This window comes from Cnephaeus nilssonii (genome assembly GCF_951640355.1).
Source record: "Cnephaeus nilssonii genome assembly, chromosome: 10".
In the NCBI taxonomy this organism is placed as follows: domain Eukaryota; kingdom Metazoa; phylum Chordata; class Mammalia; order Chiroptera; family Vespertilionidae; genus Cnephaeus; species Cnephaeus nilssonii.
In genome coordinates, this window is record NC_137081.1 from 28280868 (window position 1) to 28297182 (window position 16315).

The following is a 16315-nucleotide window of genomic DNA, read 5'->3' on the forward strand; positions in this document are numbered from 1 at the left end:
AGATCTGACCTCTTATTAGATCCTCTCTAGTTTTTCCAGAGAAACAATAGAGGGCAGGGCAGAGAAAGCGGAGGAGCAAACAACACAACAGTGTGGAAACACTTGCCTCATGTAAACCCAGCCTGGGTTGTATCTGAAATACAAATGAACCAGAAAGAAAGTATCAAACATACCAGGTGTAATAGCAGCTCTTATTAAGAAACTAGAGGCCCAGTACGTGAAAATTCATGCACTGGAGGGGGTGTCCCTCAGCCCAGCCTGTCCCCTCTCACAGTCCGGGAGCCCTCGGGGGCAGAAGGCAACCAGGGGAAGGCGACGCCCCCATCACACCTCTGCTGCTGCCACTGCCGGCAGTGCAAGCCTAGGCCGTCCCTGGTTACTTGAGTCTCGGGTGGCCCTGGGCGGCTGGGCAGCAGCCATCTGAGGCTTGCCTGCACCTCAGGCATCGGTTACGCAGCCGCCATCTGAGGGTTGCCTGTGCCTCAGGCGTCAGCTGGGCAGCCACCATCTGAGGCTTGCCTGCATCTCAGGCCAGCCCTGAGCAGCTGGGGGGTTGACGGCAGGTCCGACCGCACCGTGCACCTGCCGCCCTCCCCCGCCCTCCCTGCTGAGCTGAAAAACTTTGGGACTCCAGCAGGGCTGAGGGGACTGGACATTGCCATCTTGTGGCTATGGGCACCACCATTATTGTGATGGCGTGATGGTCAATTTGCATATTCCCTCTTTATTAGATAGGATTCACAGTTGTCATCACTGAATACATTAGCTTGGGCTTGCAGAAAAAGAAACACAGCTTATTCTTAACCTTGGCCAAGGTAATTGAAGCCATAATTGCATATTAAGATAACTCTCAGTACAAATCATGACAGGCAGGCAACCGGACCCAGTGGGAACTTTCTGTTTTTGCACTCTCTATTGGGACCCTTTGCAGAGAACCATTTAAAATTCAGTTCTGAAATATGTGTGAGACCTGTTTCCCTGGGAAGTCAAGTGAAGAGCAGGTACCTCATGGATCGCTCACTGAACTGCAGAAAGCTACTTGTGTCGTCTGGGTTGTCCTCCTCGTTGGCAAGCTGAGACCAGCTGTCTGTGCTCTCCCCACTGCTGATGGGAGGGTTGCGAACCTCATCCAGGGCTCTGCCTTCTGTTGGGACTTCAACCTCTGGTATGTCACTGGCATCAAGGCTGTCACTGTATAGATGGTGGGATATTATTACCACAAGTGGGAGCATAAGACTGAACTTTTCACAGGACTTCGCTGGCTGCTGTTGAGCATGAATCTCTGCCATGCTGAGCAGGACGTTCTTGCACACAGGTGTGGTCTTTCTTTAAGGTCAATACTTCTGCTGGTGCCCTAGGTCCCATATTTGTCTTTTCAGGATAACTCCCCATCAGCCTTTCCCATTTCTTAATCTGTTCTCTTTCTTTGAACTCCCTCCATTCATTTCAAAAACACCTGTAAACACCTTGGTGTGCATATATAAGAATTATTTAGGGGCAGTGGTATTTGAAACAGAGATACCCAGAGCATCCTCCCCAGAGTTATGATTCAGTGTTTCTGCAGAGACACCTGGAAAGCTGTATTATAAACAACCACCCCTGGTGATTCTAATGCAAGTGGCAGGTGGACCATGCTGGGAAAATTACCCACCCCAATATTTGATGGGGCTTTCTCTGCTGGAATCCTTTGAAACTTGGGCTTCAATCTCCAGAGATTTATTTTTGCCTTTGATAAGGCTTTATATGTAGCACTATTAACCTGAGATTGCTTTAAGGTAAGTTACCAGCTTGGGGGATCCCTGGACTGCCTACATGGTACAAATTAGACCTCTAAACATGCCTTAGGACAAGCTGTGGTTATAAATTCTTAGGGGATCTTTTCCCCCTCTAACCAGAGCCTTAACCCTGAAATACAGATTTTTTTTTTTTAAATCAGCTCCCTTTGCATGTGGATGATTCTTCTTCCTAAATTTTTATTGGAGATAATTTCAAAATATGAAGGTTGGTGTCAGTTCTAAGTCTTAACCATTCACCATTTGCTGGAACCACAGTATAATTTCCCACTTTCTTTTAGCCTTTAGAATATAAACTCGTATATTACTGAAACTGATAAATGCTTCAGGAGCAGGTGCAGAATCAGCTTCAACTCGCCATTTTTGTTTCCAGATCCTTTCATTTTCTGCCCCTGAGATGATGGTGATGATGATCTTCCTAATATATAAAAATTCTGGGTCCATCTCATCCACAACGACCAGAGGCTCGACCTAACGCACAGGCTGCGCATGCAGCAGGCTCTGGTGGGTGGAGACTTGTGGCAGTGGAGACGGGGATGAGGGAGGCAGGGCCGGCACTCACACTAACCGCACACACGCACAGACACACACAGCGCCCACCAGCTCACAGCCTTTTCTCCCTTTCTTTCCCTCCCTCCCAGCTTGCTCTCGGAGGCTCTCTTAGAATGAGGAAACAAAACAGACAGGGCCTGAAGAGGCCTGGATGGAAGGGAGGGCAGGCAGAGGGTGGAGCAGCCTCCACTGGCCCTGCCCCCTCCCAGCCGGCAAAGAGGAAGAGGGAGACAAGGAGTCAGGGAGGCCTGGAGGACTGCTGAGAAGAACAAAGAGAGACAGAAATTGGGCGAGATCAGGCTGGCAGGGGAGGGCAGTTAGGGGCGATCAGGCAGGCAGAGAGGTTAGAGGAGATCAGGAAGGCAGGCAGAGGGGTTAGGGGCAATCAGGCAGGCAGGCAGAGGCAGGGATGATCAGGCAGGCAGGAAGGAAGGTGAGCGGTTAGGAGCCAGCGGTCCCAGATTGTGAGAGGGATGTCCAACTGCCGGTTTAGGCCCGATGTGGGATCGGGCCTAAACCGGCAGTCAGACATCCTCCAAGGGGACCCGGATTAGAGAGGGTGCAGGCTAGGCTGAGGAACCCCCCCCCCCCATGCACAAATTTCATGCAGTGGGCCACTAGTTATTAACAATAATGTTAAGTTCAGTCTTGTATTTAAAAGGAGGTTTATTATATTAATCCAGAATTTATAATTGATTCATAGTGGGAGAAGTTTTCAAGCTAGCTTGAAATTCAAGTGTGACTTTATATGGCTTGCCCTTATCTACCTTTTAGGTCTCATCTCAAATGCCAGCAGCCATTTTGACAATTAGTTATTCTCTATCACACTACTCTTTATTTTTGTCTTGTCACACTCTACAATAATCTACACTAATAAAAGAGAATCATGCAAATTGACCGTACCTCTGCTATGCCTACAAGCGACGCCTACCAGCTAATCAGGAGCGAGTGTGCAAATTAACCCAACCAAGATGGCTGCAGCCACTGAGCGAGCAGGAGGCTTGGGTTTCCCCAGCAATGGAGGAAGCCAAGCTTCCTGCCTGCTCTGGCTGGTCCTGGCCTCCGTTCAAGGCTACAAAGTTTCAACTATAGAAGATAAATAAATCCCAGATACCAGGGCCTCCATTTGGGTCACCAGGGGGAGTGGCCAGCCTGCAAACCACCACAGGCCCCTCGCCCAGGCTGCTCCACACCCCAAGAGAACCCCCACCCTGATCCGAGACACCCTTCAGGGCAAACCAACCAGCCCCCACCTGTGCACCTGGCCTCTATCCTATCTAATAAAAGAGTAATATGCAAATTGACTGTCACTCCAACACACAAGATGGCTGCCCACATATGGTCAAAGATGGCTGCCCCCAAGTGGACACAAGATGGTCACCACAAGATGGCCAGCAGGGGAGGGCAGTTGGGGATGATCAAGCCTTCAGGGGAGGGAAGTTAGGGGTGACCAGGCTGGCACAGGAGGGAAGTTGGGGGCGACCGAGCCTGCAGAGAAGGGCAGTTGGGGGGACCCAGGCCTGCAGGGGAGGGCAGTTAGGGGCAATCAGGCTGGCAGGGAAGCAGTTAGGCATCAATTGGGCTGGCAGGGGAGTGGTTAGGGGGTGATCAGGCTGGCAGGCAGAAGCAGTTAGGGGCAATCAGGAAGGCAGGCAGGCAAGCAGTTGGGAGCCAGCAGTCCTGGATTTTGAGAGAGATCTCAGATTGGAGAGGGTGCAGGCTGGGCTGAGAGACACCCCAACACCCCCCGCCCCCCACCCGTGCACGAATCTCGTGCATTGGGCCTCTAGTTTACTTTATAAAGAAATTTTTCATGTATGTTGTTTGTCTCTCCCACTGCTGTGTAAGAGCAATGGGCACAGGCACCAAATCTCTATATTCTCCTGAATTTGAAGCTCCAAGGATAGTGCATATTAATGGGTATCAAGTATTTGTTGGATGAATACTATTTTTCTTGAAACTAATATAAATGAATGCACAACATAAAATATGTTTTTAAAAAAGTCAGATGATATCAGTGAGTGCAACATGTGATGTTCAGAATCTTAGTTTGGTGTTTATACTTTTGGTCTCAAACTATCCAAACGTTAGATACTTATTCTTTAAAGATCTCAGATAGGGTGGCTGAGTTAAGCACTCATTGCTGCCCAACAATAGAATAATATTTTTTCCAGAAATCAAGAACTGGGATACATCACATTATTTAAACTCTTTATAATCGAGGGATAATTCAGGTATTTGGACAGATGTGGTGGCCTAAAATGTAAGTATTTCTATTTGGACATGACTACCATAATATATTCTGAAGTGGTTAGTTACTCTTTTATAAAATAAAAATGGAAGTGATTTTTATTTCAGTATGTTGAGATTTTATGAAGAATTATGAAAATGTCCCCTAGAGAGTAGCCTAAAAATATCTTCAGGACATGGCACCTCCCCACGTCCAAACAGAATTCAGAGGGAATTGAGTTCTGTATTTAGCTATTTTGACACATCACATTTCATGACAACAAATTCTAGATTAGAAAATGTGATCTAAATATGACTAATTTCTTTTCTTTCAAATCCTAGGAAGTTCCTTTTTAATAAAATTCTCATACTATTCATTTGGGAAAATAATCTCCTGGAATTAAGGCAACCCTATACCCAATTCAAACAACAATAACAACAATAAAGCAAACATTTATTGAGTTGTGGGCACTTAAGAATCCTCTTATGACATTATTATATTCCCATTTATAGGCAAGTAAACTGAAGTAGAGAGATGAAGGCACTTGCCCAAGTGACATGGTTAAAGGTTAGTTAGTGGAGTTCATGTTCTATTATTATATTGCTCCTCAAACAAAAAATACACTGAGTGGCCAGATTATTATGATCTGGCCACTCAGTGCATAGCCTATATAATGAAAGGCTAATATGCAAATTGTCCCCTTGACCAGGATTCGACCAGCAGGCAGGTCGGCCAACCGCCCATGTCCCCTCACCCTAGCCAGGCTGGCTGGACCCCACCCATGCACTAATTCATGCACCAGGCCTCTAATATATATATATATATATATATATATATATATATATATATATATATATATATACACACATACATACACACACACACATACATACATATACCGAGTGGCCAGATTATTATGCATTTAGAGATCATAATAATCTGGCAACTCAGTGTATATTTAACATTTAGTAGGCCTTACATTTTGGGAGCAGACCCATCTCTTGAATTTCTAAGGCTGATGATTCCACATTTTTTCCCCTTTCATTATTGGAAAACAAAATCAGAAATCTACATCATGAGCCAAGAGGATTTGTGCTTGGGTCATGTGTGTGAGTCATTATATGGAACACAAAGCTAAATCAGTTGGAGGCTTTAATCATATGCTTTTCCAAAATTTCTGAAAGCCTCAAGGTTGTAGCTGTTTTAAGCACAATATTAGTGACATGCAAGTAAAAATTGTATAATGAATTTTATTTCACTGTAGTGACAATCACTATTTGATTTGAACCTAAAACCATAAATCTTGTTAACTAGTTCATGAATGTTCCTTAACTAGGTCACCTTCTTTGACTAAAAATCTTAGCTGGTTTATGATCGCTGTGTTTAGGAGACTTTAAATCAAGCGTTCTCCATTTCCTGCTATCTCAAGTTAAAGTAATTCTAAAGAATTACATATTGGCTCTTGCATATCTTTAACTCTTTGATTACTTTTAAAATTTGTAATTCACCATACTTCCTGAAGGTGAATACTATGGTGAAGTATGGTGCTCCTATAAAACTTTGATGAATATTTTCTATAGCTGGAGAATTACTGATATCTAAGAACTTGTCTTCTTGGTCATCTTAGCCTATTCTTCATTTGGTTTATATTTGTGTTCTTTTGCTTGTATATTTTCATGCTCTCTTTCCTTCAATTTCTTTCAGGATTTAATCCAATTGGAAAGTTAAGTTCTTAGCACTGAGGGATTGAGAATGAATTTTTTTTTTTTTTTTGAGAATGAAATATTTACATGCATCTGAACCACACACCACCCACACCTTGTAATGATATCTTCTAATGATGGGGAGCATCAGCACCTAAAGATGAAGCCCTTTAGCTTCCCTGGTGAGGGTGGGACAGTACTGGGGACCTTTGAGGGCTGGTGAAATGTGATGAAGGCTGCGTTCCACTTGTTTATTGTAACTAACCACTTAAAAATTACAGTTTCTTTGTGCAATAGGCACATGTCCCTGAAGAGCTATGCAGGCCACTTCTCATCTTATGTTTTCCATAAGACAGAACTTAATTTTTGTTTTTGTTTTCTTCTGTTTTGTTTAACTTTAACTATAGCTCAAAAATTATAAATGATACAATGGTCTCATATTTAAGAATCCTCTGAATTTTCTACGAAAAATGGGAGTTGTAAAAATAACTGACAGTTTGTTAAGCAGCCTGAGAGAAATAATTACTTTGCCTCAAATTCAAAAGGTATTATCACCTACATTACAATTTTCTGAAAGAGAAATTGAAATAACAATACTCTAGAGTTGTTTTGCCTCTAATGCTGCCATAATTATACCATGCATCTAAAGGGCCAACGCTTGCAGGACACAGTGTTCTTGCAGAGATTTTTAGAACAAGGCAAGAAAGGAAAACTTGAAAGGAGAGGCCTTAGAAAAAATTGATATCAAAATATTTGATGTCATTTTACAATAGTAAAGTTTATTTAAATTTAACATTTTCAAGTAGATTAATTGGAATATTTTTTCTTTTGCTTGAAAATTGCCATGCATGAATTTTTTAAAGTAGCATACCATGGGCAATTAATTTTAATGGGGAGAACAATACCCTAGCTCCTCTATTATGTAAATGAATCCCATTTGTTTCAAAAATTTAAAAAAAATTACTTCCATCTTTCCATTATTATAAGTTCTTCTTAACCCAAGAAAGCCATTTATTGCCTCAGACATTCAGTTCTTGCATCAATAAAATCCCTAAGATTTAGAATAAATATGAATTAAGATGCAAACTCCAGTCCCATGCACTCTTATGGAGTCACACAGATCATTCACTCACCCGTGGTTTTGGCAGTCTTTCTTCTCAGTGTCTCTACCCCTCACCACATCTGGGACTTTTTCGTTGTCTTTCAAATGCTCCTCTGCTTCTTCCAGGGGGCCACACTTGGAAAGGGTGTGTTCAGGTTCACCAACACACTCTTCTCTCTGATCTGTTTCAATCTGAATTAAAGGCACTTCCCTTGAACAAAGTGATTGCCTGGTGTGGTTTATAGAGACACCATCATGGCACAAGGAAGTTTCCTTTTTCGAATTGAAACTAAGAGGAGCAGCTTTGCTTGGAGAGGACACTGGGAGATGTTGGCTTTCGGTAACAGAGTCTTTCCTCTGGTAATCAATAGACTCCTGGACAAGAAGAATTGGTCCACTTTGCACTCGGCTAGAAGCTAACCTGTTTGCACACTTGTCCACTTGCAAGGGAGGGCCACCAGAAACAGGCTCAGCATCAGCCTGGGCATCATCCACTATAATTTTATTCTTCCGCATGAGGGCCTCAATTGAGTTTGCCCATGTCTCATGAATTAACATGGCTGTGATCTGGTCAGTTCCACCTCTGCGATACAAGCAAGAATCAGATTTGCAGAGCCCCGTTGAGGAAGCACTGCTGACTGGCTGCACGCTCAGGAAATCTCGCTGGTTGTTTTGAGCAAAGCCATCTAAGGAGTTGGCTTTGAATGGCACATTCACTGTCAGCCTGGCACCCATGGATCTGCCATCTGGCATAGACGACTGTCTGTAATACAATGGGGATCGCAGAGAAGGTGACAATAAACCAGCCGTCCAATCCTGGCTGCTTCGTCTGGAGAAGGCATTATCTTTGCTTTCTCTTTCAATGTCCCTCAGCATGTACCTATAGAACTCCTCGGTGATGCTCTCTGTGCTGGACTGCTTAGAGGGACAGTTTGACCTCACACTGAGGTGGTCATTTTTCCGGCACACCTGCTGCATAGCTGAGTTCACAATGCTGCTGGCATTCTTGCCTGCATAGTAATCCAGCAGCAACTCAAATCCTCTTCCTTCATTCTCCATCTGATTCACCATGAACCTGGAAAACTCATCGGTGATGCTCTCACAGCTCGATTGCTTGGAGACAGAGCTGGCCCTGCTCACTGGCTGACTTAGGGTGCTCATTAAACCCAGGCTGTTGACATAGGCCCTGGCGTTAGGGTCCTCCTCGGCAATGCTTTCACAGCTGGAGGCCTTCAGCCGGTTCCACCTGTCTCCACTCTGTAACCGAGTCCGGGGAAAGCTCTGGGCTTGCCAGACGCCGTCCACCATGGAAAACTCTGTCAGGTTCATGATCTTGGCTGCTACTTCGTTTGCAAAGACATTGACAGAATCTTGGGTGTCCTCAAGGTTCATTGACTCGTCCACAACCCTGTTCATCAGCTTCTCTTTAAGCTCCGGGTGCTCATCTGTTTTCCTCTTGATCTCACTGAGCCGTGGTGGCTTGTGTTTCCTCACAGCGGCCCCACTGGCCTGACTCTCCCTCCTCTTCAAAGCTCGGCAGGTTAGGTTCGGGGTAACCAGAAACTCGGTCCCTCTTTTCCATGCACAAAACCAGGGTTGTTTTCCCTTTGAGTTGTCAAGGCAAATTGCTGCAATTTCAGTTGCCATGGAGACAATGGTCTCTGCTAATTCTTCGGCAAAGTCTGTAATGCTGTATACGTCTGTGTGTTTCGCCTGCAGCATGGACTGAGCAGGAAGCAGCAAGTCACTCCCTAACAAAGACAGATTAACTTGAACTTCATTGTTTAGAAGTGAGGCACAATTGTACTTCTCTTGGATGTTGGGACTGAAGCTGTCCTCGGCATCCTGGGAACGGCTGCTGCACTTGGGGGCTGCCGGTGTCCTTTCTCCCTCTGAAGAGGCTCTGCATTCATTCTCATTGTGACTCAGCGTCTGATGAGGGTTTATTATATCCTTTCCCATGGTTCCTTGCAGATATATTTCCTTGGGGAATATTTTAGCAGTTGAAGAGCCAGGCATTCTGGGACTACAAGACCATTCAGATTGCAGCATGGGGTTCTGGAAGAGACCTGGCTTTCCTGAGGCCTTGCTGTCTTGCTTTGGAGGCATGTCCTTTACAAGGTCATTGATAACAAGACTAGTGCTACGTGGAGGAATATGTGGATGGCTGCTGGAGTATTCAGTGGCTTTAGTCCACGCTTGACTAGCAGCCTCATCAGGTGGCTGGTTGCTTAGCTCTGTTTCCCTCCATCCAATGGTCTCCTTAGAAAGGAGAGTGGGACATTCACCATGCTGTACAATATGGCTCATCTTCTTGAGTGTGAAGCATATCACACTGAAGAGCAGTTGATTTGTACTTTCCATTAAGATGTCCAGAGCTTCAGATGAATGCGTGCCTTTGGGGTCGATTCTTTTATTTTGCTGGTGAATTTCATCAATGCAGTGCTTCAGAATCAGATTGGACAGAGCTTGTGCCAGTTCATTTCCAAGCGCATTTTCTGAGCACAAGCTCTGAGGCTTGGAAGCAGTTTCCATAATTCTTCTGTTCATGGATTCCATGAGGTCTCCAATGCTGCTGTAGGCATTAGGCCTTATTAAAACCAGAGCGGCCTCTTTGAACAATGCCTCTGCAATGGCCTCATTTCCCAGCGCCTTGCCCCTCCCTGTTGCTAAATTAAAAAGTGGAGGAATTGCTGCAGAGGACACAGCTGCAGGCAAGAGTCCACTTGAAGCTTCAGGGCACTTCACCTCTCCTGTTTCAGCCAGGCCACAGACAGCGACGGCACTGGCCACCTGCGTCATGCCGCACAAAGCAGATGGAAACGAGTATTCGCTGATGGAAGGTTCCTTGAGTACTTGGGATGCTTGAGTCTGCAATAGGTCGTTGCCACCTGGTGGATGGTTGAAAATAAGGGATTCTTGCTCCATTTTTAGTCTTTCTGTGGCCTGTGGACTGGAAATAGTTCCAATCACGGTGGCTGCACAAGCTAATGCTACCTCTAGAGCACTCTGGGGGTGTCTGCTGGCATTCTCTCCAGAGAGGACACCTGAGTTTTCAAAAGAGACTTCCATCTCAGGCCATGTAGAGATGTCTGGCTCAGGGGCAGCATTATTGCCATCGGGACTCTGAACAATGACGATTTTGGGGAGCTCATTCCATGACTGAGGGACCACGATATCTTTTGTGGAACAGCGACGAGGGAGCAGAGCACTTGCTACAGAGACACTGACTGCAGTTTCCTGGGGTAGTGTAGGCTGAGACTGAGATAATCTAATAAATGCATCTTGCAGCACAGATTCTGCTAAATTTGTAGCATACTCGCCGGTTGTGGCTTCTCCATCTTGTATGGGAAGAAGAGAATTTGTTCCATCTTCATGGTCTCCTGGGTCTAACTTGTGGTCATGCTCCATGACAGTGCCACGGGCAGAAGGTCCATCTTTCTTAACCACCTTGGAGAAATAAGCATTGCCTGGAATACAGAGTGCCTGCAATTTTTCCACTTGATCTTTAAAGTTTTCTGAATAATAGTAATTTGTGGCTGTTGTCTCATTCCCCACAGTTTCACCTTTCCACTCTGATAGCTTAGCTGATGGATCTAGACTCTGCAAAGTTGTGTCTTCTGCTTCTTTTCCCAGAGATGTTTCGGTGTTAATCAATGACGTGTGATATTTGCTAATGCATTTGTCTTCCAAAGTACAAAGTGACTTTTCTTTATTGTAATCCCATTTCTCCTGAGTGATTTCCTTAGACTTTTTACTTTCCATAACATTGGCTGAGACATTTATATTCTCATAACCTAGTGAAGAGAAAATGAAGAGCACGATTACTTTTTGAATAGCAGGTTCTCGTGAGCCCAAAATAATTATTTTCTAAAAATGCTTTAAAGCATCACATATCCTCCCCACATCCCCAAATAGCATTTGAATGTTTCTTCAAAAAAAAGTTTCTTCAAGAAAAATGAATCTGAAAAGGCTTCTGTGCTTCCTTATGGAATGCTGCCCAACAAAATGGGTGTCAGTGCAGAAAAGAAGTGCAAGCATTACAGCAGAAGAAGAAGGCTTTTGGGAGCTGACAACTAGTCACCATCCTTCAGGGGCAAAGTAAGCCCCAAACTGCATTTATAACTTCCAAGTGAGTAAAGAGGGAAGAGAGAGGATGTTTACAGCAACCGCAATAGTGAGTCTTGTTACAAAAATGTGCTCTGAAGTTTGCATAGGATTTGCCCCAGGGTTAGTAGCAACAATATCTGGGGTATCCCTTCCTAAGGCTAAGAGTCAGGGAGGGAGTCCCTTGTTCACTGACCTCCACTAATGAGTCAATAGAAAGAGTGAGTAAATGAGTACTAAGCACTTCCTTGGGTTATTTACTTCTGTCTTCACCATTTGCTCTCTTTAGTTCTTGATTTAATCTTGTGTTGTTTTGTACAGTAACATGCTGTACAGGCTTGTAGCCTAGGAACAATAGACTATAAGGTACAGTGTAGGTGTGTAGTTGGCTATAACATCTAAGTTTGTATAAGTGCACTCTGATGTTAGCACAACAATGAACTTGACTGACAATGCATTTCCCAGAATGCACCCCCCTCGTTAAACAGCACAGGACAATCTCATATCATACTTTTAAATATATTAGTGCTACAGGAACTACTATACTCCCAAGGTCTAGATAAGGGCTCAGAAGACTAAACAAAGACTAGATAGCTGGCCCCAGGTTTCACAGCTTCAAAGAGACTGTTAGGATTCAGGCCAGTCCAACTCAGCTTCAACAAGTAAGTGGCTTTGATGGAAGACTTAGGGAGGTTAACTTTCCTCCCAGTGATAGTCTCCATCTCTTGGCAGTCAGGAGGATTTCCCTTTAAAACACACACATTTTCATCAGAACCCTAAGGCATCTTTAGAGAGAATGGAGCCATCTAGCCATTAAATCTAAGTGCCTCAGTCAGCATCTTCACCAGTTTTCTTATCCTCTTTTCCTCCCAAACTTAGTTAGTGAAGATTGTGATGTGTCATCCAAACTGATAGGACCTGAGACTTTTCTAAAATTGCATGTAGACATTTTGATAGGGTGACTAATTTCAGAATGCACATTTGTTTTATTGGAGAGTTCTCACCGTTCCTGTATTCTTCCACCTCACTCTCCTCCTCCAAGTGCTCAGATGCGGTGAGAAAGTCTTCCTCGATTGAAGACAGGGAACAGTTTGTGTCATCCTCCACCTTCAAGATGTTTGTTTCCAGGTGGAGCTGCCGCTCCTGAACCAATTCCAGGCCAATCAAAAATTTGTTGATTTCAAAGATGATGCAGTTGGTACTGTTTGGTCTGTTCCCCCTTGCACACTGGACCAAGCAGATGTCTGGCAGCCAAGGACACTAAAAGTGGATAGAAAAAAAAGGCCTTTATTAGAAAAAGAAATTAGAAAAATCATGGACTCTGACCTTTCTTCTTCCCTCAATCTCTCCTGCTAGGAGTGGGGACCTTCAAAATATTTGGAACATCTTCTAGGCTTATTCTGATAAACTGCTTGAAAAAAATTCAAGTGCTATTTGGGAACACAGAGTACCTAGGAGAAAATTTGACATAGGGGAAAATAGATGAGTTGTATCACATATTTTTGTTCTCTTCTATCAAAGCAAAAATTGCCCTGGGCAAAGTTAATCAGGTAAGGAAGACTTTCTTCAAAGCTATTAAAATAAGGGAGAGAGGCCAGAACTGAGTCAGACCACAACTCCACTGAAACAAAAGGTGATTGGGTTTTTTAAGAGCTGGTGTACAATTATAGTCTATCTGTGCTTGATAATTGGCTTTGCCCAAAGGAAAACTAAACTTTTTTTGTATCTTCATGATAGGAGACAGTTTTGCAAATTGAAGCAACTCTCACAAAGGCCTAAATTATTTTGTAGGTACCGCAGACCCTATGTTTTCATACTAGTAGATCAGCTATATTGGGGTAGCACAGCAATGCCAAATCTCATCTTAGTCAACTATTGCCAATACCTGCTGGTTTAGGGATATTCTCAGTTTGGCTGCCTTGTCCCATTAAAAGTTGCTTACCTACTAGTTGAGAAATGGGCACATGACACATGACAGCTAATAGGACACAATGAGACTTTTCCTGGGAGCCACCTGGAAGAGATATTCTCTCTTTCGTACTCAACTTGAATCCAAAGGATATTGCTTCCTTGTGAGAAGAGCTTGTCTGATAATGGGGTATACAGAGGGAAAGCAGAAGAGAGGCCACAAGAGAATACGCGTGTCTGATGACTTTGTTCAAATCCCTAGTATTTAATCTACCCACTGGATTTTTATTTACATGAGACAATGCATTTTCTCTGTGCTTAAGTCAATTTTCTGATATGTTTAATTAGAAATCCCAATTAATAGGCTTGGTCCAGAAATACTCTTAAAACTGAGGTTTATAAATTACTTTTGGTCATAATGATTTTGCCTAATATAAAAAGAGGGTATTTAGAGCCATTTCTGTGTTCTCTTTTTAGACGATTAATTTTCTCACTAAGGAAATGTATTATTAGATTGACTCCAAGGATTTTGTTCTAGCTTGCTTAACAAGTTGTAATGGACTGTGTGTAGATTTTTACAAAGCATCAGGAGTAGAGCAAGAAATAGTGGGTGGGCCTCTGAATTTTTTGATAATTTGAAATACTGGAGAATAAGTTATTTAAAAATTTGCAGCAAAACTAAAATCCAAGAAAGGACAATTTGAAGAAAAACAAATGCTTATTATCTTAATCTATAGCTTTCACTATAAACATATCTTATTTGAGAAAATTAGCAACCTTTTATACAATGTGCCTTTAGAAATCTTTTATGTATTTTTCTGTAAGTTGATTAAACAATTTGTATATTTTTATTTTTCTTCAGATAAAGAGTATAATAGTGATTTATCTAATAACAATGGACAACAGGGTGTTGGATGAGAACAATAATCCCTACTTTATTTTTAGTAGAATTTTTTTCTTTTGGAAATTTCATTCCTTGGGACCAAGAAACTCCCTTTGCATCCTGGGGGCTGCTATCTTGTACTTACTACTTGGCTGTTTGGTGCATCCTAGAACTAAAAAACATCCAGAAAGAAGAAACTGTGGGATTCTGGGACCACATAGTATGAATTAGAATTTTGGTGTTATTCTTGTAACAGAAGACAATTCTGCTTTTTACTACCCAGTATATTTTCAGAAAACCAAGCTAACCAATCAATGTCTAGTGTGTCTGTTCTAGTTTAAGTGCCACGTAGCACTATGAACTTGAGTTGATGTAAAGAAAGGTCTGTCAAACTCTAAGTTGCAAAATTTCAGAGAAATACAAATGAACTATTAAATACAGAGATGTTCTTATTTTTATGTTATAAGAGTTTATGTGAGGCATCTAGTTGGGGTTCATACTGATATTTGCCAAGAGCCAACCATTGATAACATCACTAGTTAATGAGCACCTCATCAAGAGCCTATACTTCTTACCTGTGAAACTTTAAAATCTGTCTGGAGATTTCCTGATGTTAACCCACTGAGGAGGACAATTTCATTTTCTTTTGGTTTTTGGACATTCATGGAGCTGATAAGTTTTGGGAGATCTGGTGAAACGTTGACCAATTTCTGTAGAGCAAGAATCTTCATTAGTTTAGATGATTTATTTTCACTTCCAAAACACTTCCCCAAAACTATTTACTTACAAAAATAATATACTCATATAACTATTCATACTATAGGTTACTTAATCTACTAAATTATTACTAGAAGAGATTGTGTGAAATTGAAGCATAAAGGTTTAGATTGGTAGAAGAGTCTTTAAATATAAAACTTTTAAAAACTGTTAGTACTAAACTTCCAAAAGTTAGCATTTAACAATTGCTGTCACACCACAGGTATACTTAGTAGTTTAGAAATTGTGTTCTTTTAAGTCCCGGGGTAAGAGACTTACTGATTAATAATCATCTTATTTTCTAATAAAGTCAATAATAATACCAATAATAAAATAATTACTAACATTGATTTTGCTCTATATACTTGGAAATAAGCTAACTGAAGTCTTTACATGTTACATTTTACTACATTTAATTCCCACAACAGGGATTAAGTACCACTATTACATTTTTTTTACACTTATGTAGTCTGAGGCCCAGAGAAGATTAAGACCTCACAAAAGTGTATGTAGCTAAGTCAGTGCCAAAGTATCTACTCTTAGCCAGAGCAAAAAACTGCCTCAAATCACTCATATAAATCTCCAAACACACAGTTCTTATGATGCCAACTTGCTTTGGCATCTCTCTTTGATGGACACTGAACCATAATCCCATCAAATGAAATCATATGTGCAATTTATTTTAAAACCCTTCCAGTACTACACAGATGAATGATATCTGGAACTTACTGGAAAGCTTCAGATGAAGCATTGTCAAAAAACAAAAACATTACAGGAGTCCTGAGTAATTGCAGGTCTATTGTTCTGTGATAATCAAGCTGCACATGACATGCTGTTATACATTAAAAGCATTACATTAAATAGTGAGATCAAACCATCTGCAGCTCTGGGCATGAGATGATCATCACACCAATCATTCTTCCCATTGTGCCCAGAGGCTATAGCACAAAGGATGGCATGAGCCTTCAAGTTCCTGTATGTTGTCAAGGATTTACATCAGGATTCTCACAACTTTGGATGATCTTAGAATATTTAGCTGCTGTAGAGTGTGAAACGTTTGAGCCCCAGGGAAGTGTAGGACTGGGAAAGCAAGGTTGGTGATAAAACATTTGATAATGAAAAAGCAGCAGGAAGCAACAACCCTGAGAGCCAGAGGAAAGGGCTGGAAAAACCTTGGAAAAGCTATCTCAGACAGTGCTTGAGAGTGGAGACGGGGAGAGCAGAAAAAGCCACTTTAAGAAAATGGTGGGAGGAGGAAGTGCCTGCTTGGAGAGTAGCTCT

General features: G+C 42.4%; 1 protein-coding gene across 5 annotated transcripts in view; it reads right to left on the reverse strand.

The window, feature by feature from the left end:
• The window catches only part of SPHKAP (SPHK1 interactor, AKAP domain containing), a 107340-nt gene that overhangs the window by 12410 nt on the left and 78615 nt on the right, over positions 1 to 16315 (reverse strand). For all 5 annotated transcript variants that reach the window (XR_013814093.1, XM_079782413.1, XM_079782411.1 and 2 more), the window contains 4 exons: positions 14854 to 14988; positions 12492 to 12747; positions 7412 to 11177; positions 1006 to 1191 (listed from right to left, as the gene is read on the reverse strand). Coding sequence is in view for 4 of the 5 variants with exons in the window: in XM_079782413.1 (XP_079638539.1) it covers positions 1006 to 1191; positions 7412 to 11177; positions 12492 to 12747; positions 14854 to 14988 (4343 nt within the window). In the remaining variant the exon portion in view is untranslated. The remainder of the gene's footprint in view (positions 1 to 1005; positions 1192 to 7411; positions 11178 to 12491; positions 12748 to 14853; positions 14989 to 16315) is intronic.